The following is a 24,453-nucleotide window of genomic DNA, read 5'->3' on the forward strand; positions in this document are numbered from 1 at the left end:
TTGCTCCCAGTTCAGACTTAACACAGTGTGAAATTAGTTTCTGAAGAACAGAACCAGCGTGCTGCTTTATCTCCTTTTATCTGGTGTTCTTTAATTGAACTGGAGCAGAGCAGCAGAGCTCAAACTGTGGATGAAGCCGCTGTCATCAGTTGATTCCACAGTCAGACTTTAACTCAGCAGCTTGGTGAGAGTTCATTGAAAACTTTGCACCAAACACAAACTGAACCATTTCCTCTTTCACAGACTACCTCACACTCACCTCTGTGCGTGTCAACTCATTGATTGGTTGTGATGTGGTTGAAGTCTGGTTTGGTTTAGGCGCAAAAGGTTGGTTAGGCCTAAGGTCAGTGCTGGGGTCAGGGGTCGAGGTTACAGTTGGCAGTTTCTGGATTAAAATGTGCAGTTTTGTTGTCACATTGGTTGCTGGAAACACCAGATATCAAGACTCAGATTCCAAAAATACAGCGCTGAAAACGACTTCAGCTCTCTTTAATTTCCACAGCTGCAGCTACAGGATAGAAACAGAATCAAATCTCTCTGATCACAGCTGGTTTCTATGAGAATAAGAGCAGTTTGGTTTGTGTTCTTGCAGACTGTTGCACTCAGACGTGCAGCGAGCGATCAAACCGACTCGTTTCATCACGACTGACGGAACAAATCCTGCAGCTGGATGTTTTATTTATGTCCACCTGCAGAAAACAACAGAGTGAGACCTCCAAGCATCAAACAGATCTTTGATTTATCCAATTTTCTGGTTGAAAGAAGCGAATAATGAAGGAACATCACAAATCTTTAACGGTCTCATCCTGAAGACGAGTGAAGTAAAGTGGAATCTGTTGACTTTCTGTTGGCAAACATGAAGAATTCCAGCAGCAGCGCTGAACTTGTCTCCTCCTGCAGGACGGTGAGCGAGTTCGGACTGGAAAAGACTGAGCAGCAGAAACGACACCGTGAGCGTTCAGTGTTTACGCTGAGCGACGCCGATGCTCAGCGCTGAACATCGCAATCAGCCGATCGTCTGAACCTTCTGCCTTCTGCTCGGTGTCTCGTTAAGTTGCGTTCAGGCGACATGAACAGTCTGTTTCTGAGTTCGACCGATGTGGCTTCTCCTTCCTGCAGTCCGTGCACGTGGAAGCCGTCGGGGTCATGGGTCTTCAAAATGGACGCTTCCTGCACTGATGCTGGACGTGGGTCATAGAAACAGTGCAGACGCTACATAACGCTCCCATGAGCATTCATTTATACATCATGTGACGTCTCAGGTGCAGCCCCTTCTTCAGACACTTTACAAATCACATGACATACCCAAAGGGTCACCTGACAGGTCACGTTCTTCCATCCAGCGCCTGGTGTTCATGGCGTTTTTTACTTTTTACTGGTGGTGAAGCGTCCAACTCGTGTCCAGGATAAATGTGATCAGGTTGACTGGATCCACAGAGCCGACCGACGAGGGTCGGATGTCCGTCACGCAGTAGAAACAGCGGTGCAGAGTTTTGTTTGTCGTTTCTGTCTTCAGCCTTTTTTGCATTTTGTCGTTATGGAGATAAAAACCGTGGAGAGACGCCAGGCTGGGTCGGGCGCAGTGCCAGCAGAGCTGTGGATCATTTCCATGTGAATCATTTCCATAAAACTGATGTGGTGACACCAGTTAGTCTGCTGGTGTGTCTCAGTTTCTTTATGAAATGTCCAGGAAACAGTCGGACTGGAATTAATGCACATCAGGGACACATCAGGCCCTCGTGCAGCAGAGATCCGAGGCCTCGTCGCACTGAACACACAAACACACTCTGAGGCTCCCAGTTTCAGTCGTTTCATCAAGAATTTTGTGCCAGAACGTCTGTATGTTGAGTCTACGTCAGACTGAAGCCTTTCAATCATTTTAACTCTTCAACGACCAAAAACTGCTGTTTGAAGACTGAAGCCTTCATCGAAGCCTCAGACACACACACACACACACACACACACACACACGCAAAGAGAATATGCATTCGTGTGTATTCATACACACACTTTGCATGAGGACATTCGTGCTCACACACAAAGGGAATCTGTCATCTTCCGTCCACATGTGTCATTGTTTTGCAAATGAAGCTTTGCTTTATGTTGTGAATTCTCGGTCCAGCTGGTTGGACGTCGCCTCTCACATGTTGTGTCTACCTTCAGCCTCCTGCTGCTTCTTCTTCTCTGCTTCGTCTCAGGTTTCCTCCTGATTTCTGCAGAAACATGAAACCTGATCTGGCCGACGTCTGGAGGAGGAAGCACAGATGAATATCTCTGCTGCTGGAAAAACCACAGAACTTCCTTCTTTGTGTTTAGATTCTAAAGTTTCCTGATATTCAGAAACATGAAAGAAACGCAGTCTTGTCTTCCTTCCTGGACAGATGATGTAGTTAAATATCTTTTTACTTCCACGCTCAGCTGGAGAGGAGATGAGGAGCGTTTGATTTATCCAAACTCATTAATGCTGTGTTTGTCACTCGCAGCACGTCTAAAAGGTGAAACTAGCAGCTGCTGAAGATTTGAAACCTGATCCTGCAGAGCCAGCGAGAGAGGACTCGCTTTACTCTGAGGAACTGTAGAAGAGGACGAAACCGTCAGACATCGTGTCCCTTAAACCTCTGAGAAAAACTGGACTGTGGATGGCAGAACCACACACACCTGCCACGTTGTCCCCGTTCTGGACAGGATCACCTGTCCGGCAGGTGCTTTTGTATATTAATGAGAAACAGGCAGCAGCTGAAGGTCCGTGCTGTCGCACAGCAGAACGTCAGGACAGGTTTTATTATTCAACTGAACGACAGAAATCAAACCTGGTCTGGATTCAGTCTGTTTACAGAAACCTGGTCCTGGAGAGACCTTTCAGTCACCACACGTCTACTGTACATCACAGTTCAGCTGACTCAGCGATATCATCATCATCATCATCATCATGTGATCCAGTCTGATATGAAGACCAACAGACGAGTGAACCAGTCGCCTCAGAGAGGCTCGTCATACCTGTATACCACATACACCTGTGTGAAGGATGGACCCAGCGAGCGGCCATCTTTAAATCATCTCATGTTTTGGTTCGTAAAAGTAAAAATGGTTTTCTCTGGATGACCTGGGTGTGTTTGTTCTGAACTTCTATCATTTGAGGTTTTTTTTTTTTAATCTCTGACCAACAAATTCCTTCCATCTTCATCAGTTTGAGCGTCACTACGGAGCCTCGCAGGGGGCGAACTTACCTACCTGCCTGTGACAGAGGTGTATCACACCAAGATGACCCTGAAAAAATCCTCTTTTTTTTCTTCTGTCAGTGTCAGATGTGTTTGTCTAAGCTGTGAGATCCTGCGAATGCCTCATTTTCGTGCACTCGTCGTCTTTGTTCAGAGGCCTCACAGTTCCAGACAGCCGGCGTTACTGATATTTACTGATAGAGTGATGACAGAAGAGGACGGTGCAGGTGTGACTTATGTGGGACTGAATGTTTTTCATTATCTCTGACTCACGTGGATAAACTCCTCGTACATTCTGTGTTGACCTTCATGATAAGAGAAGAAGGTTTCAGTGGATTTGAAGCAGACCGAGTCGTTCTGTTCTCGCTGTCTGTTCCTGTTTGCTTCTGTAAACAGGAAACAAACAAAGCGACCCCGGCTGAGCCACACAACACAATTCCAGCCAACCAGCAACGAGCGGCATTCAAAACGAACGTGACAGATCCAGTACACAGAGAGGAGCAGTGCATGATGGGATTCTGCCGGTGAGTTCTGGGTGAGTTGATTTCAGCTGTTTGGAATCAAAATGGTTGAATGAACAAAATTGATCATTTATGTGCTTTCAAAAGCTTAAACTGCATCTTCAGAGCCGTTCACTGACCTGTCGACCGATACGACACATTTAATACATTTACGACATGGAGACATCTCGTCTGCAGCTTCTGTACTTTTCTTATTTACATCTCTGAAACAGCTGAGGTTTGGACTCGTAAAGGAAGAATAAAGGCAGAGGATCCACCAACACTGGCTCTATAGTCCGCTCCTCCGATGAGGAGACATTGAAGGCTTCGCTGAGCTCTCTCAGTCCTCCAGTCCTGGTCCAGATGTGTCCAGGTTCACTGTGATGAAACAAGCGATTCTCTCCAGTCACATCGTGTTCAACACATTTACCAAACACCTGAAATAACTGAAATACCAAAGTCTGAAGCCCCCACTCCCTGTCCAGACACCAGAGCAGGTCTGGATCACAGTCTGTGATCCAGTTCATCCCGCAGCTGCTGGATGGGGGTCAGTTCAGGACTCTGCGCACACCAGTCCAGATCGACCGCACCAGACTGGAAACCACGTTTATGGAGCTGCTTTGTGCACGTTGGTCCCGTTGAAACAGGAAACAGAACAGCTGTCACTGTTTGATGGACCATGAAGGTTCTCTTGGAACCACAACAGACCAAAAGCCCGCAGAGAGGGGATGTCCTCAGAGACCTCCTCCCTCAGCAGGAGGTCTTTGATGGTCACCTCCTCAGAAGTTCAGCGCAGTGTGAACGTGACCTTTCCCCTCCCGTGCCCCTCCCCCCTCCCCTGAAGCCCCACCCTCCTGGAGGAGGCGGGTGAGGATGTTGAGGAGGCGCTGATGGACCCCCCGGCCCTGACCCGTCTCTCCTCCTGCACCTCCGTCCTCCTCTCTGTCTTCCACACCTCCTTCTGTTTCTGAGCACTCCTGCACGGCTCGCTGCAGCTCCACCTGTTCAAAAACACAACGGAGAGAAACCAAAGAAACTTTCTTCACAATCCACAAACATGTTTAGAAACAGAGTAAATAAAAGTGTCCTACCTGCAGCGGGAGTCCGGCTTTGGCTCCAAGCAGCGTGGGAGAAAACCACGGCCTGAAGATCTTCTCACAAATCACCTGAGGAGGAGGAGAAGAAAAACAAGAAGAGAGAGTGAAGACGTGGAAAAGGAGGAGAAAAAGGAGGGAGACAGAAAAGACAATAAGAAGAGAGGAGGTCTGGAGTAAACAAGGAAGAGGAGAAGAGAAAAGACAGATGAATTGTGTTTTTGGGACTGAATGTTTTGAACTGAAAAGGAGAGGAAGAGGCAGAAAGGAAAGGAAAGAGGAGGTGAGGGAGGAAGGAGGAAAAGACAAAAGAGGAGCCACCCTGAACAGGGTGCTTTGTTTTCTCCGTCATTATGCAGACGACGCCTCGCTGTCCATCATCAAACACATCAGTCAGCACACAGACACACACACACACACACACGCACACGCACACACACACACACACACACACACACACACACACACACACACAGTTATAAAGACAATGCCTCCTTTCTCTGAGGAGATGATTGGCAGGCGGAGGGTCATCACAGGTCATGCTCAGGAGACACCTGTGGAGCCTCAGATGGACCAATAGGACGGCAGCATGTCATCGCCGTGTCATCAACACCTTCTGTCCCGTTCAGTCGGCTCTTCACTCATCTTCACGTCTCTTCTCTTTTCTTCTCTTCTTCTTTGTTCTCTGTCTTTGTTCTTCTCCTTTGTTCATATTTTAACCTTCTCTCCATCTTCTGCTCGTCTCGTCTTCTCTCCCTTCGTCATCAGTCTTCGTTTTCTCTCAGCTCCTTTTTGAGTTTCTCTTTGTTCTTTTCATCTTTGCTTCTTCTCGTTTCTTTCTTCACCTCCTTTCAAAGCACTTCTCTCATTTATTTTGCTTAATGTCTTCTCGTCCTCCTTTCATGTCATCGTCCCGCGGCCTGTCATGAGTTTAAAGCTGCGTCTGTCCTGTTCGTGCGTCGCGTCCCGTCGTCACCTGAAGACAAACGTTTTCCCTCCATCTCCGGTGAATGCACGGATCTCCTTTCATATGACACGTGATACAGGAGCCGGCAGGGCGATGAGAGTCTGTCTGGCTGTTGTCATGGTGATGACGGCGGTGACGGCGATGTCCCTGAAGTTTCCTTCGAGTTTGATGGAGGACGCTTCGAATGGCCTCAAGTTACTGTTGGTGTTCATCTCAGAGTCTCATCTGAAGACGCCGAAAGTCCACTTTCCTTCTTCTTTTTATTATTATTTCAACTCCTTTACTAAAATAAGTAAATATTAATTAAATAAATAATGAAAACAATCAATATGCTGTCCGACTACAGTAGAAGTCGCAGTATTTAGCAGTATTATTATTATTATTATTATTATTATTATTATTATTATTATTTGAAGTTTTCTGATTAAAAATTTTGAGTAATTTGAAAGTCACAATAATAATATTTTTTGTCTGTGCAGAAATTCACAGACTGATGAAACATCGTGTTTTTAGAATTACACTTATTAAAATGTCGTTAATCAATATACAGTAGAATTAAACAACAGTATAGTTTTGATATCTCTTCTACTAATACTAATAATTAAACCAATACTACTGAAAACTGCTGTTTTAAGAGGAGAAAACAACTTTATCGTAAAGTAATAATGTCAAATATAATTTTAAGATAGAATAAGAAAAGATGTAACGATAAAACTGTTTCAGAGAGCAAGAATAAAGGAAACGTAGAAAAGGAACAAATAGACAATAAAAAAGGAAAAAAAATAAAATCAGCTCTATAAAATATGGACATTATTTACAAAAGAGTATAAAAATGAAGCTGACTTTTAATAGCAAAATGTATCAAATGTAAATGTTTATTAATTAAATTATTGATGTTAATAATAATAATAATAATAATAATAATAATAATAATAATAATAATAATAATAATAATTTAATTATTATATTTTCTTACAGCACAAAAACACAAAATTTTCAATAATGAGTCACTTAAGATAATAAATGACATAAAGAATAATCAGAGGAGCAACTAGAATAATTAACAGAAGGAAAATATGTGGACAGAAAAAGTTTCCACAAACTTTAATGTGAAACCAAATCATGAGTTGATTTTAATGTCAGACTCGGTCTAAATGTTGTGCAGCGTTTAGTTTCTGTCACAGATTATTGATTTAAAGAATTTAAATTTGTGTCTGCATCAATGATCAGTCTGGACGATCAATAAACAGTCACTTCAGAATTAAAATGAGGATTTTATTCTTCAAACCAGCTATTTGTGCTGTGAAATGAATATTTGAAATAATTTTGACTCCTCACTCGTTTTTCTTTAGAGATTTCTCTTTCTTCTGCACATCAAACCTTCAGAAAAACACAAGCAGCTGAACTGAAAAGGAAAAACTTTTAACTGAAAAGACAAAAGAAAACGTGTTAAAGACGACAAATAAAATTTCTCTGGACATGTCAGCAGGTTCGGGCCTCCTGTCCTCAGATCAGTAATTATCATTCCACACAGATCATCATCATCATCATCAGCGCACACATTTAATTAAAGCTGCCAAGGAGGGATTACCCAGAATTCTTGAGGAAAAGGCAACCCTGTAATTTATCAGGTCAACAAAGTCAGTTTACAGCAGGAGAAGAAAAGATCAGACGAGCCGAAGACGAGCTGAAGACGAGCTGAAGACGACTGAAGACGAGCTGAAGACGACTGAAGACGACTGAAGACGAGCTGAAGACGAGTTTAAAGAAGAAAAAAATTCTCACATTCAAACCTGAAATTTTCAGACATTTTGAAGAGCGTTAATGTTCTTTAATCAGTTTAGATTTTCTTAAAATTTTAATGGGATCATTTAATTATGTTAACTGAACCAAATCTGCCCGACTGAAATTCATCAACTGATTTTCTGTTTGGACACGTTTCACAAATGAAACTGATGATTTGAAATTCTAATTCGGTTTTTCTTAAAACGTGCTGATTGTTGACTCACCCTGAATATAAAGACTGAACCCTTCAGCAGAAAACAAACCAGCTCGTGATGGTTCGATCTGAATCAGTCCCAGAAACAAAGACCAGCTTTTAAACTACGTGATGGAAGAGATCAAGAATTAAGAAGTTAAAAAATACTCTAACTGTGCTGGATTCATCCTGTGTGTGTGTGTGTCTGTGTGTGTGTGTGTGTGTGTGTGTGTGTACAGATGTTAAAACCTCAAATTGTCCTCAAGTAAAAACACAGGAAGTGAACAATTTAACCTTTATTATTTACCTTATTAAAAATTTAGATTTATCTGATAATTTCATTTTTGCTTTAAGTGCAAAAACCGTTTTGAGGTTTTAAGAGTTTTAGTTCGTCACAGATCTGCGTCACTTTCTAATTAAAGGCCCACAGTGTGTCTGAGAGGTGCAGCAGAGCGCAGCGACTGTCGGAGGCCTTGAGGTGACGAGGGGTGAGGCGGACCGACCGGGGTTTCTTTCATGACATCATATCCTGTTCCACGTCAACACCGTGCAAACAGCGGAGCACACCTCAGGCTTACCTGCAGGTTGGTGTTGCGGCGGCGGGGGCTGCACCTGCGTTTGTTCAGGTTACACCTGGACGAACAGTCGAAGAAGTTGCAGTCGTCGTCGCTGCTGCAGTTCTGGTCCAGGATGTCCCTCATCTTCGGCTCGAAGAACGCCATGTCCACGTCGATGGCCACGACCTGCAGGGGGCGCCGAGAGGAAAGCCCTCAGCTGTCAGATACAAGCCAGTGGTGTCTGAAGAAGTGTTTATACTCTTAATTTATGCCCTTTTTTTTTAAAGCGACCCGCAAAGGACAGACGCTCTGTTATTAACACTGACATGTAGAACTACTTTTACTAGATTTTCAGTTCACCCATGCCTTTGCCATCCTAGGAAAAAAGACTACTAAATGGTGCGCCTCAGAGGGGATTTGTAAGTGGGTGTATGCAGTGGATTTCTGTGGATTATTTTCATGTTTTGGACTAAATCTCTCTCCAGCAGTGGATCTTCTGGGCCTTTGTGGAGAGTTCACAACGGTTTTCGATCTGTGGATCACTGAGAGACGTCAGCGGTGAGTTTCCTCAATTTTAAAATGGGATGTTTGTCTGCTGTTGGCGTTTCTTGAGCCTCCTGTCGTGATTGTATCTTGAAATGGTTTCCATCAATGGATTCCGGAGACCTTTAGCTTTCTAACGGTGTTTAACATGAGCGTAAACGCGAACACGGCGTTTGCGTCGATAGACGGGGACGTCCGTGTCTTTGAAGGCTCAGTCTGGTGTTATTCCACGTGTCTTTATGTCAGACAGCGTCATGGAAAGACCATCAAAACCAGCCTGTCAGTCCGTCTCTCAGTACTGTCCGACTTCCTGTCTGTGGCTCGCAGCTCCACACTCATTGGTTCCTACCGAAGATGTCACTCTTTAAAAATGTCTCATGAAGATAAATAATTAAATTATAAAAATGAAAGTGTGCTGTTTGCTGCTGTAGGACACAGTTACTGTCAGAGGGATTAAAAAAACTAAATGTCTAAATTATTTCTACTTTCACTGATCGTTTGGCTGCACGTTGGATTTTTGCGTGCGTTTAAAACCCGTACGTGAAACAAACCTGGACACTGTGCGGCTGCAGAGCTGCTGCAGACGAGCCTCCTTCTGTTCTTGTGGTGAACATTACGGCCGTTCGTGTTTTACAGGAGCGTTTTACAATGTTGGCATTATAAACATGGACTTGTTAAATCTGTTCCATGTCAACACTTTTACAGGAAAACGTTAATCCTGCTAATACCATAAGAGCAATAATGAGCCTCTGCTTTGCTGACATTTGTTGGAGCTCTGAACACCACATCTGGCCTTTCACTGCTGGTTTTCCAGTGATCATGAGGCTGAAGTGTGAGGATAAAATAGTTTAGAGTCGGTAGTGATTGCTGGCCGGAGCCCAGCGCGGACCTGACATGGTGTTGACTTAATGACGGCCTGGCTCAGCCTGCTGTATAAACTCTGAAACCATCTGATAATGCTGAGAAAACATTGCAGACATTCGCTTGATTTCCTCAGCGCTGCTCTGTCCAAACACTTGTGATGGATTGAAAGAAAACTCGCCCTCTCAGAGCTAAACTAAGCACACTTTAACCTCTACAGTGGATATTCCAGATCAGTGATAAACGCTGAATCTGATCACAGAGTGATTCACTGTGACTGTGAGATGACGATGTTTGGCTAAACTCCAAGAAAACTTAGCTTGCAGCTTTATTTTCAAACAAGACTTTTGCCTCTCAGGCTGCTGTATGTTCTGGGTGGAGGTTGTGGAGGTCTGCAGCCTGAGAGGAAGACCTCCTCTGTGCACTTTTTGGGCAAAATACATAAATAATAATGTCAATAATTCAACTTGTCAGCTGGCACAGCCGTCTCTCTGGTTTTGAGTTTGCCTGATCAAGTCAACGTTATTATATGCAGGACAGGCAGAAATTATAGTGTGTGCGTGCGTGTGCATGTGTGTGTGTGTGTGTGTGTGTGTGTGTGTGTGTGTGTGTGTGTGTGCTCAGTAGGTGCAGAATGACCTTCTCTTCGCCAGCCGCAGGGTCACATCCTCTGCTTTAAGCTGAAAAACATCTCGTCAGGAAAAGCCTCACGTCTGCTCTCTGATTTCCATCTATACTCTGTCTAAAAGCTTTTTAAAAAACATCCCTTTTATCAATTTTCTTCAGCTCCCTGCTTTGCTTTTATTCTGTTTATGTTCATTACATTCTCAGAGAACATTAAGGCCGTTCAGCGCCTGAGTCGTCCTGAGGACAAGGTCACCAAACTGACTCCAGAGTGAATCTAAAACTCACCGTCAGGTCCTTCCGGATGGCAAAGTTCTCTGGTTTGATGTCGCAGAGGTGCAGTTTGTGGGTGAAGTCGTTGTCAAAGTGCCACACCATGTCCAGAAAACTCAGCGCGATGCGGTGCACCATCTCCCTGGCCGTCCACCTCCACTGGGCTCCGGGTCCGGCTCGGCCCTGGCCCTGCAGCCCAGAAACGGCCACCTCCTCCAGGGAGAAGATGTTCTGGTCCCAGGCGTGTCCAGCAGACAGGTACTCCACGGCGTAGAAATGACCGCAGGAGCCCAACACCTTGGCCACGTGGGTGCTGAGGTCCTGCAGGACCCTGGAGAGCCGAGGAGGACAGATTCACAAGGCGCAGACCAGATTTAACATGGCAGTAAGTGACGTTGTTGTGGTTAGCATCTTAGCATGTTGATGTTAGCATTTAGCTCAAAGCACCGCTGTGTACCGTGGAGCTAACACCGGCGTGTCGCTGCCAGTCGTCCTGCTGTTGTCCATCATGTGACACGTTTTTAGTTTTATCTGTGCTGTGTGAAAAACTCATCTCGGTGATGAAGAGCAGTACTCGACATTTTTAGCTCACCGGCCTCGTTTCCTCCAGTGACAGATGAGTTTAATTATTAACTGGAGAACATGACTGCTGAGCTCATATCAGACACATCCACAGGAGTGTGTTATCGCCCTCATCTGTGTCGTTTCTGGTCCGACATCCACCTAACCCCCTCCCCAGTACCACACGCACACACACACGCACACACACACGCACACACACACACACACACGCACACACATGCCGTTCTTTTTTTATATCCTTGACTCCATTCGTCAGCGCAGCTCTGCCTGCAGGCCTCCAGATAAGCAGCAGCACAGGTCACCTCGCCTCGTCGCTTTTATTTTTGGACTCGGTGGAGCTTTGGCTCCCAGCCTGTTGGTGGTTTCAGCGTCGGTGCCCTCACAATGAAAACAAGCTGATGTGTTTCTCTTTCTGTCCTCCAGCTCTGTCCACTAAATGTCTCACATTTTCAGGGATGAGACGAGCTTATTTGTTAAGACTTCAGTGTTTGTCAGCCCTCAAACATGCTGCTGCAGACTGAGATATCTCAACAACCACTGGCCAGTTATCGTAAGATTAGCTGCAGATCAAATCTGGGTCTCTGGGGTGAATCCTCACACCTCTCCTTTAGCGCCGATTTTGCATAAGAAATATGAACACGGTGACAATACCTGAGTTCCTCACAGCCGTTAACCGTTACATGTCACAGTTGACCTTGAGGTAGTCGTCTGAATTATCAGTGTGTGGATCATGTAATGAACACAGCAGCCTGTAGGGGCAGCAGTGGGACTTCAGACCTTCAGTTTTGTTGATTAAAACCTACATGTGCAGTAGGGCTGTCAACCAATACTGACGATGGTTTTGGAGGTGGAGGATACTGGAACACTGGTCATGTGCACCATCCTTCACTGAAGGAGTCAGTGTCCTTCACAGCGTCTTTAAAATCGTTTAACGGCCACTTTACACAGTGATTCTGTCGATAATTTGACTTCAGCTGTGTTGAAAACAGTTCAAAGTTGTATTTCAAATCCACCCCTGGCATAAATCCACTGTCAGGATATTTGAGGCGTCGTTACTTCCTGTGTGAGTCTTACCTGAGAAAGGTGTACTCCTCCTGCTGCAGCAGAGACCAGAGTGAGGCCAGCTCTGCTCTGGAGTAACTCTTATCTCTGGTTTTCAGCTTCTTCCCCCAAAGTCTGGCCAGAGAGCTGTTGCTTCCTCCGCCTCCCTCTTCATCCTCGTCCTCCTCAGCCAGCCCCAGAGAGTTTCTCACCTGAGAGGGGACAGATGGAATATACTCTGTCAGAGAAGTGATTTTCTTCCTCTGTGTGAATTCTGCTGTGACTCACCTCCAGAGTGGCGTAGAAAACCACATCGAGGGGGGAGAGCTCCTCGGCTGTGTCCTGTCAGAGAGAGGACATGAGAGTCACTGTTTTCACTGCGCTTCCCTTTGGATGTTTGAGCTTCGTCGGATCAATAACGCAAGTTCAAAGACGGGAGACGACGCGCAGACGTCACCTGATAGTCCAGTATTCCCAGCGGCTCGTAGGAGGAGAAATTCTCCATTTTGGACTTGAGGATGACGGGGTTTCCTCGCCAGCGCGCCTCGATCACCTTCTTCCCGTTCTCGTAGTAGAGGCAGCGCTTGTACTCGACCAGGCCGAGCACGCACAGATCCTCACACATGTCCCCCGTCACCGAGCCCTCGCCGAACTCCAGGCACTGTATGGCAGAGCAGGAGGGACAAACAGAGCAGAGGTGTGAGGTCGCCTTAAACACTGAAGCACAGAGCACGTCCTCAGAGGACCGCCATCGCTGTGAGATGCTGCTGTTTGTACAAAGAAAGTGTTATTGAAGAATCTCTCAGGTGATTTGTCATTCACTGCGGTGGTGGTGAGCGTGCGTGTCACAGTTTCTTTGTTAAATAAGTGATGAGGTACAACGAGGCATCAAGACAAAGGACATTAGTAAACTTAACCATTTCCACCAGGAAAAATGACTCAGCTGTTTTTCCTGCAAGAGCCAAAAAAAGCCTCAAACATTATCAGAGAACATGATTACTGTAAGACGTGGACACACAAGGAGACGATGGATGATCATCAGCATTCAGTCTGCAGCTGTTTGGTCATAAACCAAAGTAATGAAGGGTTGACATTTTGAGTTCTTACAGGTCATCCTCAGGAGAGCACGAACGTCTGAACCGAATGTGACGGCAGCCCGTCCTGAAATGATGCTCTGTGCAGATTGACTGTTAGAAACACTCCTGGTGCATATTCTCCATGTAGCAGAGCAGAAAAAGGCCTCTGAGGCGGAGACGCAGCTGGACTTCACACACGGTCTGGAATGACGTGATCAGCCCTGTTGGATGGAACGTGGACATTAAGTCCACAGTGGAATTTAGGGGTTATTCTGTTAGCAGACAGAGCTAAACACAGGCATACTGGCTAACACCTGAGTACTAGCTCAATTATAATCTAAGACAAAGTCCAGTTTGTGAGTTATTTGGCTTCATCGTGACTTTATCTTAAAGTCTGTTTTTCTGCCTCTTCACACGAGGAAAGCTGGAGGACTCGCCGAGCACTGAGCATCTCCTGTGTACTGTCTGTCCAGAGGTGTGAGGATGAGCTGGAGGATTAGCGTTGTTCTGGTCAGGGATTACCCGGCTAATCCTCGCTCTGCCCACATTCCAACACAAACATCAGTCAGTAAGGAGCTCAGCGACTAAACCCAGACATCACACACCTCCGGCTTCACACAGCCGGAGCAGCGCAGGGGGCTTACAGCAGTAACACGCCTTGACCACACACTGTTTGTGCTTTACAGACGTCATAGAAGGACGTGGTTTGCAAGCATCTGGACTTACATCATCAGTTATTCCAGATCACAAGGTAATATGAGTCTGCTTAAAGAGGAAGTGTGACAGACGAACGTACGCTGAGGAAGAAGAGACGAAGACGAGCTCACGGATAAGAGGGACAGCATGCAGACAGGGCTAACTGAGAGAAGAGACTGTTACTAACTCCAACAGAGCAAACCCAGATCAACCTGATGACAGCGGACCGCTGATGGACGACACTCCTCCATCTTTTCGACGGCACACTCTTAATATGTTGAAGGGGAGCGTTTAGATAATGTGGATATTCGGCCCTTCATCTGTTTCCTGAGTCGTAAACATCTGCAGATGGTCTATAAATCTGGACAAGAGTGAACGTTAATATCTCAAACTGACACCATTCTGCCAGCTGGATCCTCTGCACTCACATCAGATCAGCTGTGGGAAACGAGTGAAGAGCTGCACTCCAGCACTCAGCGTATCATCTGATTGCTGTCCTTCCACACAAACACAGTCAACGCACAAACACAGTCAACGCACAAACACAGTCAACGCACAAACGCAGTCAACGCACAAACACAGTCAACGCACAAACGCAGTCAACGCACAAACACAGTCAACGCACAAACGCAGTCAACGCACAAACGCAGTCAACGCACAAACACAGTGAACACACAAACACAGTCAACGCACAAACACAGTCAACGCACAAACACAGTCAACGCACAAACGCAGTCAACGCACAAACGCAGTCAACGCACAAACACAGTCAACGCACAAACGCAGTCAACGCACAAACACAGTCAACGCACAAACACAGTGAACACACAAACGCAGTCAACGCACAAACACAGTCAACGCACAAACGCAGTCAACACACAAACGCAGTCAACGCACAAACACAGTCAACGCACAAACGCAGTGAAGGTCACGTATTGATTCCTGATGCTGCGTGATGATCAGTGCATGAGCGCAGCGCCTGTGACGGCAGCTGCAGGTGTCTGAAGGGCAGATTTGAGGCCTGAAGTTTGAGATTTGATGCTCTGTGAGTTACTGGAACATTTGATGCCGTCTGTGCTCAGGCTCTTATTTTGAAGGATCTGGAGGATGTCAACGATATTTTGACTGCATCTAACAAAATGTCCACTATCCTTTCACAGTGTCCACTTTTCCTCGTGGTTTGTCTTCAGAGTTCAGTGTTTCAGTAATGTGAGTGCAGTGCTGAAGTGTCCTCGATGCATCACGAAGGTTTTTGAACTGTCGCTGCTTCGAACAGAATTCTTGACTTGGTTTTCACACTAAATGTCGTGAAATGACAGGAAGCAGATGAACCTGATGAAGAACCGTCTCAGCTTTGTTTGTTTGAGGAAGAATGTCCTGCTTTACCTGTCCTCCTCCTCACCTGTCCTCCTCCTCACCTGTCCTCCTGCTCTTCATGTCCTCCTCCTCACCTGTCCTCCTGCTCTTCATGTCCTCCTCCTCACCTGTCCTCCTGCTCACCTGTCCTCCTGCTCCTCATGTCGTCCTCCTCACCTGTCCTCCTCACCTGTCCTCCTGCTCTACATGTCCTCGTCACTTGTCCTCCTTCAGTCTCTCTCTATCTGGTTTCTGCTTCGGTCTCTCACTGGATTGTTCTCCTCCCTCAGATGAAACCTGGAAGTGTTTCTCTTTATCTGAGGTTGTGTGTGTGTGTGTGTGTGTGTGTGTGTGTGTGTGCGTGTTGATGGATCAGCAGGAGTGGGAGAAGTGTTGAGAGTCAAAGGAGAAGCTGCAATTATCCTCCCCCCTCCTCCCTTTGACTTCCTAATAGTTCCTGCTGTCTCTCATCACAGTGAATGTGTGTGTGTGTGTGTGTGTGTGTGTGTGTGTGTGTGTTGTTGGAGCTTTAACAAACTCAAAACACAGTTACTAGGACACATTTGAAGTGTAGACCGTCGCCTTCGTCCCTCTGGTCGAATGTCTCTTGGTTGCGTTGCGTGCTGACTGACCTTCAGGTCAAACGTCCGTCTGAACTCAGAGGATCTTGAGGGGTTCAGTCCAAACTGTGTATCCTCCACCGCTTTCTCTGAGGCTCAAAGTTATTCCCACAGTGGAAGAAGACGCCTGCACACCGCAGAGTGTCTGATTCGTCTGCTGTAAACCAGGTAGTGTCTGTTACACAGGAAGCCGTGAAGCAGCCTTTTCTCCTCTCACATCTTTCCTCGTGCAGACATTAATTCTGCATGTTTCCCAGCTCTGGTTGGAACATTTAGACTGCAGCGACTCCTTTAACAGTGTTGGCACTTGGACTCAGAGGCTCAAAGATGTGGTTTGGACTGTCTCCCCGCTCACAGCTTTGAGCAGAATCTCGGTTCTTATTTGTACGACAGAAACCTTGAAAACTGCTTGAAATGTGATATTTTCATGTGAAGCTCCTCGTCCATCAGGCTCTGACTCGTGGTCCCAGTGGACTGGGACATCTGCGGATCCTGCTCTTTGTGTCGGCGCTGTGAGCTCTGCAGCCTTCACACATCCGCTCTAATTCCCTGGATTTCCTCCGCCTTGCATCACATCACACTCTCCAGCTGCTTCCTGCTTCCTCGACCCTGCAGCTTGTAAACTTTCCCACCGCACTGCTTAGAGAGGATCAGCGTCCACTCACTGCTGAGTGTGTGTGTCTGAGGGGAGTGTGTGTGTGTGTGTGTGTGTGTGTGTGTGTGTGTGTGTGTGTGTGTGTGTGTGTGTGTGTGTGTGTGCATCAGCTGAAGGCACACATGGTGTTTGAGTTGTAGCTGTCTTCTATGTGAAGTGTGAACGACATAACATCAACATATCTTCAGTGGAAATCTGGATTCAGATCAGATCAGACAGTTTAGAAAAGACAGTTTTTATTCTTATTTGCTGCATTTTAGCTTTTGCTGTCATGTCGGTGGCCTGTATTTGCGGTGCTGTGCAAGTTCACAGAGATTAAAATGAACGAATTCACGTTTATTTCTTCCATTTTTTCTTTTAATGAGCTGCAAAGGCTGCAGATCTCCTGCAGGGTAATCAAGGAAGCTACGAGTCTGTCTGCTGTCTGCAAAGGCACGCTCAGGTGGGAGCTGACAATGCTAATGTTGAATGAGCTGAATTAGCTGTTAGCTCCCGTTAGCAGCTCCCGTTAGCAGCATAAACATGGATGTACAGACTGCTGTTACTGGCTCCGTGTGAGACTGAAGAAAATGATGCTCAGGATGTTCTGAATCGTGTTTGAATCAGTTTTGTGGAGGTTTTTTCTGGATGGCCGTCAGGTGATGAAGTCCTCAGCAGGTGTTTCCTGTCTGTGTTCAGAGTTGTGACTCAGATTCACTTCGTGTGTCCTCCCCCTGAGGAGGCTTGTGTCTGTCTCCTCGCTCTGCTGAATGTCTCTCACAGACCGTCTCCTGGAAGGTTCACGTGGCTCCTGGACCTCCTCGGACTCACAGAGGAGTGCAGTGAATATTTCATTGCTCCCTCTGTGATGTGAATCCTGATCAAACGGGGCTTCATGCAGTCTAAATACCAGTGGATTTACTGGTTTCTGGGATGGGGTTCTTGGTTCACTATGCATCTAGACGTGGATTTCGGAGGGTCCAGCTCCTGATTGGAGGCCCAGCAGGTGTGTGGACAGATGTTCACATTCACCCCGTGGCTGTTTGGGAAGCCTCCCGGGCTGAGAGCGAGCACCGAGTCCAAACGAGCAACGTGGATTCAATTAAGAGTCTGTCCGCCGCCGTCACCCGAGTCTCACGTGGACGCCGAGTTTGGGAGCAGCTGATCGATCCAGAGTTTATTTGGCCGACTTCCCTGCAGCCAACGACACAAACTAACGGCTGCGGGAAGCAAACGAGCTCCAGGCTGAAATTAAGATCTGCTGATGAGGTCTGGGTTCGCCTGCCAAGCTGCAGCGCGAGCGGTTTCAAATGTCACCTTTTTTTAATGCGTTTTCACTTCAGCCTTTCTTTCCACCTGTCTGTCCTTCTTTCTCGATCTCCTGCTTCTTTCCTCTCCTGCTCTCTTATTTTCTTCCTGCTTTCTTTCTTATTTTTCTTTTCTAACTTTCTCTTTTTTCCTTGACATGTTTTCTTCTTTCCTTTCTTTTTCTTTTTCCCCTTTCTTTCTTCCTACTTTCCTTCCCTTTTTGTTTCTTTCCATGATTTTGTAATTTTCTTCTTTTCTTTCCTACCATCCTTCCTACTTTTGTGTATTCCTCCTTCATTTCTTACTTTTGTTATTTCTCTCTTCTGTCTTTCCTTTTAATCTTTATACTTTCCCTTCTTTTATCCCTTTCCTTCCTTTCCTTCCTTTGCTTCCTCCTTTATTTCCTTCTTCAACTCATCTGCAGCCAGAACTGGAGATTAAAGTACTTTTACAGTTGATAATAAATTTACTGCAAATCCATCTTTACTTTTACTTCAGTGAAAATGTGAATGCAGTACTTAAACACGTCATGTGGTTTCTTTTACTCTGACGGATGAATCCTGTTACTTCAGTGAACGATGGAGAAAGCCGAGCCGGCCCGTTGGCGCTGAAAGGCGGCCTTTGTTGCTCCACTCTCACCATTACATTCCATAATGGTAAAGGCCGAACACACAGAACATTAAAGGCCTTAATGACATTCCTGTGTGTGCTGAGCCCAGAGCAGAGCGGTCTGTGTCGAAAACTACCGAAAACTTTCTGTCTGAACTCGCTGAGGTTGTAAAGGCTTTTCAGGAATGAGGAGCCCGAGGCGTCTTCCTGGAAACTGTTTTTTAAAGATATCAAACCCACACACGCTCTCTGGGAGTGTAGTTATTGTATTTGAAAGAGGAATCTGTGAAAATGAAACTTTCTTAAAGCGCAGTGGGCTCGGCCTTGAGCTGCTGAAGTGATGGCGTGTTTGGAGGCTGGATGTTCTTAAAGAAACTGAAGGATGAATGCCAGATTTTTCTCCCCACATGCAATCGAAGGCGTTCTGGAAACTCTCCTCAAATGTCGCTGCAGTGTATCGACAGAGAAAAGCCAAAATATCAGGAGGTTAAGTGTCAGTTCTGTGACATTAGGTCACAGTAGTTAGATTATTAGTCCCTTTAGACACACGAGGAGCCACTGAGAAGACGTCTTTTTACTTACCAGCAGGGGGCGATGATGACCAGAGCGAAGGGCAAACGCAGCGTAAAGGGCAACGTGACTTTCCCACAAGAGACCAGGGTTTGATTCCCGTGTGGAACCAGTACTCAGGGAGCGATTCATCACTGGTGGCAGGAGGTCAGAGGTCATGTGCAGTAATGTACAGTATTCCCATGAGCCTTCAGTGTAAATCAACACTTCATAAGTGTTCCTGTTGTGCCGAGCAGGCTGAGAGCTCCAAGAACAATAGTGTGGTTTCTGCAGCCTGTGGGATGTATGAGGTGTGGGCTGAATGGCTTTTATTCACCACTGCGTGTGTGTGATGTGTGTCTGCGCACGCACACACACACACACACACGCACACACACACACGCACACACACACACACGCACGCACACACACACACACACACACACACACACACACACGCACACACACACACGCACACACACACACACACACACACACACACACACACACACACACACACAAACAAACACACTGTGTTTCCATCACTTTTGGGGACATTACATGGACTACATGGACATTCATTTCCTGGTTACGTACTCTGACCATAACCACTACTAACCTAAACCTAACTTTAACCTAAACCTATCCTGAACCTAAACCTAAACTTAAACTTTAACCTAACCTTAATCCCAGTCTTCAGCTTAAAATTGAATGATTTACATTATGGGACTTGCGTTTTGTCCCCATAAGGAAGACGAGTCACAAGCCACAATGTGACTGTTTAAACAGATTTCTGTCCCCACGACATGAGTAATACATGTCCACACACGCACACACGCACACACACGGCGTGGGTGGACCAGTTGACCTCCAGGTCAGTCCTCTGGAAGTGTGGGCTGATCTCACAGCTGGTGAGTCCACAGCCGCAGGCCACAGCTCAGTCTGCACCACAGTTTCCCTGCTAATGAGCCCCCGCCACACACACTCATTAGCACTCATTAACACACTGAGACACACTCCGATTTTCCCCGAACACACACATAAACTCTGCAGCGAGTTAGCAGTTAACCTCAGTAACAAGCTGACGAGCAGGTGACTGTTGACTTAATGAAGCGCTGAACACGCGGCGTCAGGTAGACGGCGGGCGCACTCGTCCATCAGCAGATAAACCTGAGGCGCCGCTGTGTCACATCAGGACATCACAGGGTCGTCAATCTGTGACTCGACCAGAATCACGGCCGGCTGTTGGACCGCATCCAATCACAGCTGGGTTAGCGTGATGTGCTCAGGTGATGGGTATGCTGTCCGAGACCTGGTTCACCATTCCACCTGCGTTTCTATAGAGTTACTGTTGCAATCGCAAAATATTGTGGAGGCCTACAGCTAAGAGCTATTTTCACTGGTTGTCAGGTTGTCAGGTGACATCACGTCACTCTTTTGTTGTGGCGCTAACTGCAGATGGAGGGCAGGAAGTGATGTCCTGCACAGGAAGCTCGCTAACACTCGAAGCAGACGGTGGAATCTTCACGCTATTTCTTTTGAAGATTTTCAGTTTGTTGTCACATAAAACAGAGAAAAGCAGCAAATCTTCACAACAAAAAGAGGACGTTTAAAAAAACAACTCAAATTTTTAATCAATTATAGAAAAAGCAGCTGATTATTAATCTGTCAGTCGAGCTCTAATGCTCTCTGGTGTCAGCTGAGTGAGGCTTTTTTCTGCTTCAGGAGGCATTTTGTTCAAAAGCATTTTAAATATTGAAACGTGTTTACTTTGCTAACGTTCAACTAAAGCTGCCATCTGTTGTTGACACAGACCTGCACTTTGTTTCATAAAACCAACAGAACAAATGTTCCTTCACCTTCATCACTTTGGACAAAAGTTTCTGCCCAATGAATACACAGTAAGAGGCGCGCACACGTTGAGGTCTGGCTGATTAGAAAATTATTGTGTCAGTTCTGGGAGCAATCACATGAATTTTCCTCAGCGAGTGTGTTTGATTTTTGTCGTTTGGTGAAAGTCAGTTTTGCTCCTTCGTCTCTAAAACCTGCCGTCGTGCATTGATCAGTCGTCCATTAAAGCACGGCGCTGAGCTCTGACACGGAGAAGAACGGTCTGATGCCGTCTGGTTCGGCTGGATGTCTGCGGTCAAACAGCATGCTGAGACTCACTCTGAGTGTCAGGATGTTTATCAGAGCCTGAAGGCAGAAACTTACAGTCCTCACAGCGCCAGTGTTCAAATCCAATAAAACCAAACTGCTGCCAGCATGTGAACACCTCACGCCGCGAAACACACACACTCATAAATCACATCGTTTTTCCAAAGTGCTTCTCAGCTGCCATCTCTCCCTGCAGGCATCACTCCATATCTGAAGGAGGAAAAAATACATAATACCAGCGATTGAAGAAACATGTCTGCAGGCTACAGCTGCAGAAACAAAATGTTAGTGTAGTATTTATACACAGTTAGCGCAGTATTGTGAGTTCAGGAATGTTGGCTGGTGTGTTGTTTCAGAGGTTTTTCTACCAAGATGAGGAGAAACATTTGAGGACAATCTTGGCAGCAAAAAGGCAGCTTTTTGGGGTTTTTCATGAGTGAAAATGTGAAATAAAAGCCTGTTATAGTCCTTTAAAAGCAGGAGCGGTGCAGGACAATGATGTTTATCACATTTAGAGACAGTTTTAAATGAGTCTGCCTCTGCAGAGTTAAAGCTGTCTGACATATAAACAGACAGGACGTCGCTCACACTAACACACCTCACACAGAGCAGCTCTTCATCAGCCTCATTCACACGCTGCAGTGTGTTGTTTTAGCGTCCTATCGCAGCCTGAGCGCTCCATGAACCGTGCAGCTGTTTGATACAGTGATGCTGAAGAGACACAGAGCTGTCAAAACTCACATTCGTCCTCACAAAGACACTCATGGGAAAGAGACGCCCCGCATGCAAATGTAGACACACACTTACCGACCACACACACACACACACACACACACACACACACACACACACACACACACACACACACACACACACACACACAAAAGGCTCATTCTGTGGAGAGCACTGAAACGATGTCTATCTGCTCTGTGGTGAACACACGTCACACAACTTTCCATTGACTGTGACATGCAACCATCGGAGCCCACAAACGATTTTAATATATGACACTCCTGCAGTCACACACACACACACACACACACACACACACACACACACACACACACACACACACACTCTAGCGATAGCTCTCTCCAGTGCCATTTTTTTTTCTTTTTGGTAAAAATGTGCAAAAAGTTTGCATCAAATTTCAGATTCTTGATCTGGATGATTTTTTTCCCCCTCAGTGTATATTGTCATGTCATGTTCTCCCAGCATGCTTTGAGGTTGTATGACGTTTACACAGAGTGAAATATCCAAAGATGCATATTCTACATGTGTGCAACATCATTTTAGACATATTTCTCCACAATTCATAAACAATTGATTCTAAACTAATGACTTGAGTGGGCCCCTGACTTTTCAGTGGGTTTTCACTGTCAGTGCTGAGGCTGAGCTTCACAACACAGTATAATAAGACAGCAAACAGTAGGACAGGTTTTTTTAGTATTTCCTGCATAATTTGTAAGATTTTTTTTTTTCAGCATTTTAGATATCCAGAAAAAGCTAATGCTAGCTCTTCAAATCAAGAGAAAAGAAGTGAAGAATCGATAGAATGGTCAACTTGTTGAAAGACAAAACAGGATATTGAATTATGTGAATTATTTCTGACAAATCACAGTAAATGAGAGCCTGCAGCTGCTGGAAATAAAGCTGGTTAATTTCTTATAAGACTCAAAACCAGGATTCCATCAGATCCAGAATCAATGAGCAGAATCAGAATCAACAACATCTAAAAAATAAGCAGAGGGGCCATTTTTAAAGACGGGCCTTTATAAACTCACAGCTGCTCAAATGGCCATCTCGTCTTTTGATCAGACCTTCTTTTATTCAGAAAATTGTAGCAGAGCCGCTTTAATGAGGATCTGCAGATTAGAAAAATAGTTGGGTTTTGTCTGATGTGGTCTAAATGTGACATGAAGCTGAGCTGCAGTTTGAACAAGCAGCTCAAAGCCGGCGTCCTTACACGCTGTTTCGGGGTCAGCCGTGGCTTCAGAGGGAATCGCAGCGACGCCGCTTTGTTGACGTTGGGACGCCTTCGGCCCTGCGGGCCTCCTCGTTGGTATGCAGCTCTCATCTCAAACACTGCTGCTCTCTTTTAAGTGTCTCTGTTCTCTTCTTATCTGTCCTCTCTTTTCTCCCTCTGACCTTCTGTTCTCCTCTTCTTCTTCGCCCTGTGCAGCCGACATGGCTGAATGCTGATCAAGAAAGCACATCTAGACCGTTAGTGCTGATAACGGTTGAGCTGCACGCAGCACTGGAGGAAACTGGCGTGTAATTACGTCCAGTTTGAAGTTTTCGGTTCATTTTGCTGGAGTCGTTTCACTCTTCATCACATTGATCTGACAGCTCCAGTGAGCTAATCAAACACGCTGACCTGCTTAGTCAAAGCTGTTTGGATCACCTGCAGCGTTCAGGTCTCTCTCACACCTGAAGTTTGGTTCAGTCGATGCAAAGAAAATAAAATAATCCACTGTTTCCTTTTAGTTCTGGTCTAATTCGCCTCCACACTGATTTATTAGACTGGACGGCTGAGGATGGAAATGGACTGAATGTCAATAATAGATACAGATATTAGATTTAATTCTAGTTTTTCTTCATTCATGTTTTTATTATCTGTGGTTGGTTTGCTTTGCTGTCACACAAACCTCGTCACAGTCACATGATCGGATTCACCTTTTCAGGTGGTCCGATTCTTTAATCCGCATCAGAGTTCAAAATTCAATAAAAAACACATTCTGAGATAAATTTTCATAGAAATGTTCTTAAATATATAAATGAACTAAGAATGTGTGAAATGTCTGAAAAATGAACAAAAACTCGTCATTATGAAACGTTATTCCATCATCAATTTTCACAATAATAATAATTTTTATTTCCTTACAGAAATAACCTTTTTATTTCGTAAAGAGACGTTTTCAAATGAAATTCAATAAAAATGTATTTCTGTAAGACTGTTTGAAGAATGAGAACGATGAAATAACGTTTTATAATAATGAGTTCATTCTTTTTTTCCAATGATTTCAGTTATTGGTTTGACTGTTTGTCTGTTTAATATTCCATTGATCGTCTGTTTCTGCTGCTTTTTCTTCTGTCTGACCGTTTTCAGCTCAGTCGCTGACTTTAAAACCATTTCTTCTGGTTTTCTCTTGCAGCAGTTTGACGAGCAGCAGGAGTCAGAAAATGACAGATTTCATTTTCTTGCTGTTA

The 24,453-nt window shown here is 45.4% G+C and overlaps 1 protein-coding gene across 1 annotated transcript in view; it reads right to left on the reverse strand.

The window, feature by feature from the left end:
* Positions 1-2,744: 2,744 nt before the first annotated feature.
* The window catches only part of dipk1c (divergent protein kinase domain 1C), a 34,469-nt gene continuing 12,760 nt past the window's right edge, over positions 2,745-24,453 (reverse strand). Inside the window, exons 3-9 of the mRNA XM_076721629.1 lie at positions 12,696-12,899; positions 12,527-12,580; positions 12,272-12,450; positions 10,631-10,946; positions 8,336-8,500; positions 4,810-4,884; positions 2,745-4,719 (exon numbers count right to left, since the gene is read on the reverse strand). Coding sequence (XP_076577744.1) covers positions 4,498-4,719; positions 4,810-4,884; positions 8,336-8,500; positions 10,631-10,946; positions 12,272-12,450; positions 12,527-12,580; positions 12,696-12,899 — 1,215 coding nt within the window. The 3' untranslated portion in view covers positions 2,745-4,497. The remainder of the gene's footprint in view (positions 4,720-4,809; positions 4,885-8,335; positions 8,501-10,630; positions 10,947-12,271; positions 12,451-12,526; positions 12,581-12,695; positions 12,900-24,453) is intronic.

This window comes from Chaetodon auriga, chromosome 21 (genome assembly GCF_051107435.1).
Source record: "Chaetodon auriga isolate fChaAug3 chromosome 21, fChaAug3.hap1, whole genome shotgun sequence".
NCBI classification, from domain to species: domain Eukaryota; kingdom Metazoa; phylum Chordata; class Actinopteri; order Chaetodontiformes; family Chaetodontidae; genus Chaetodon; species Chaetodon auriga.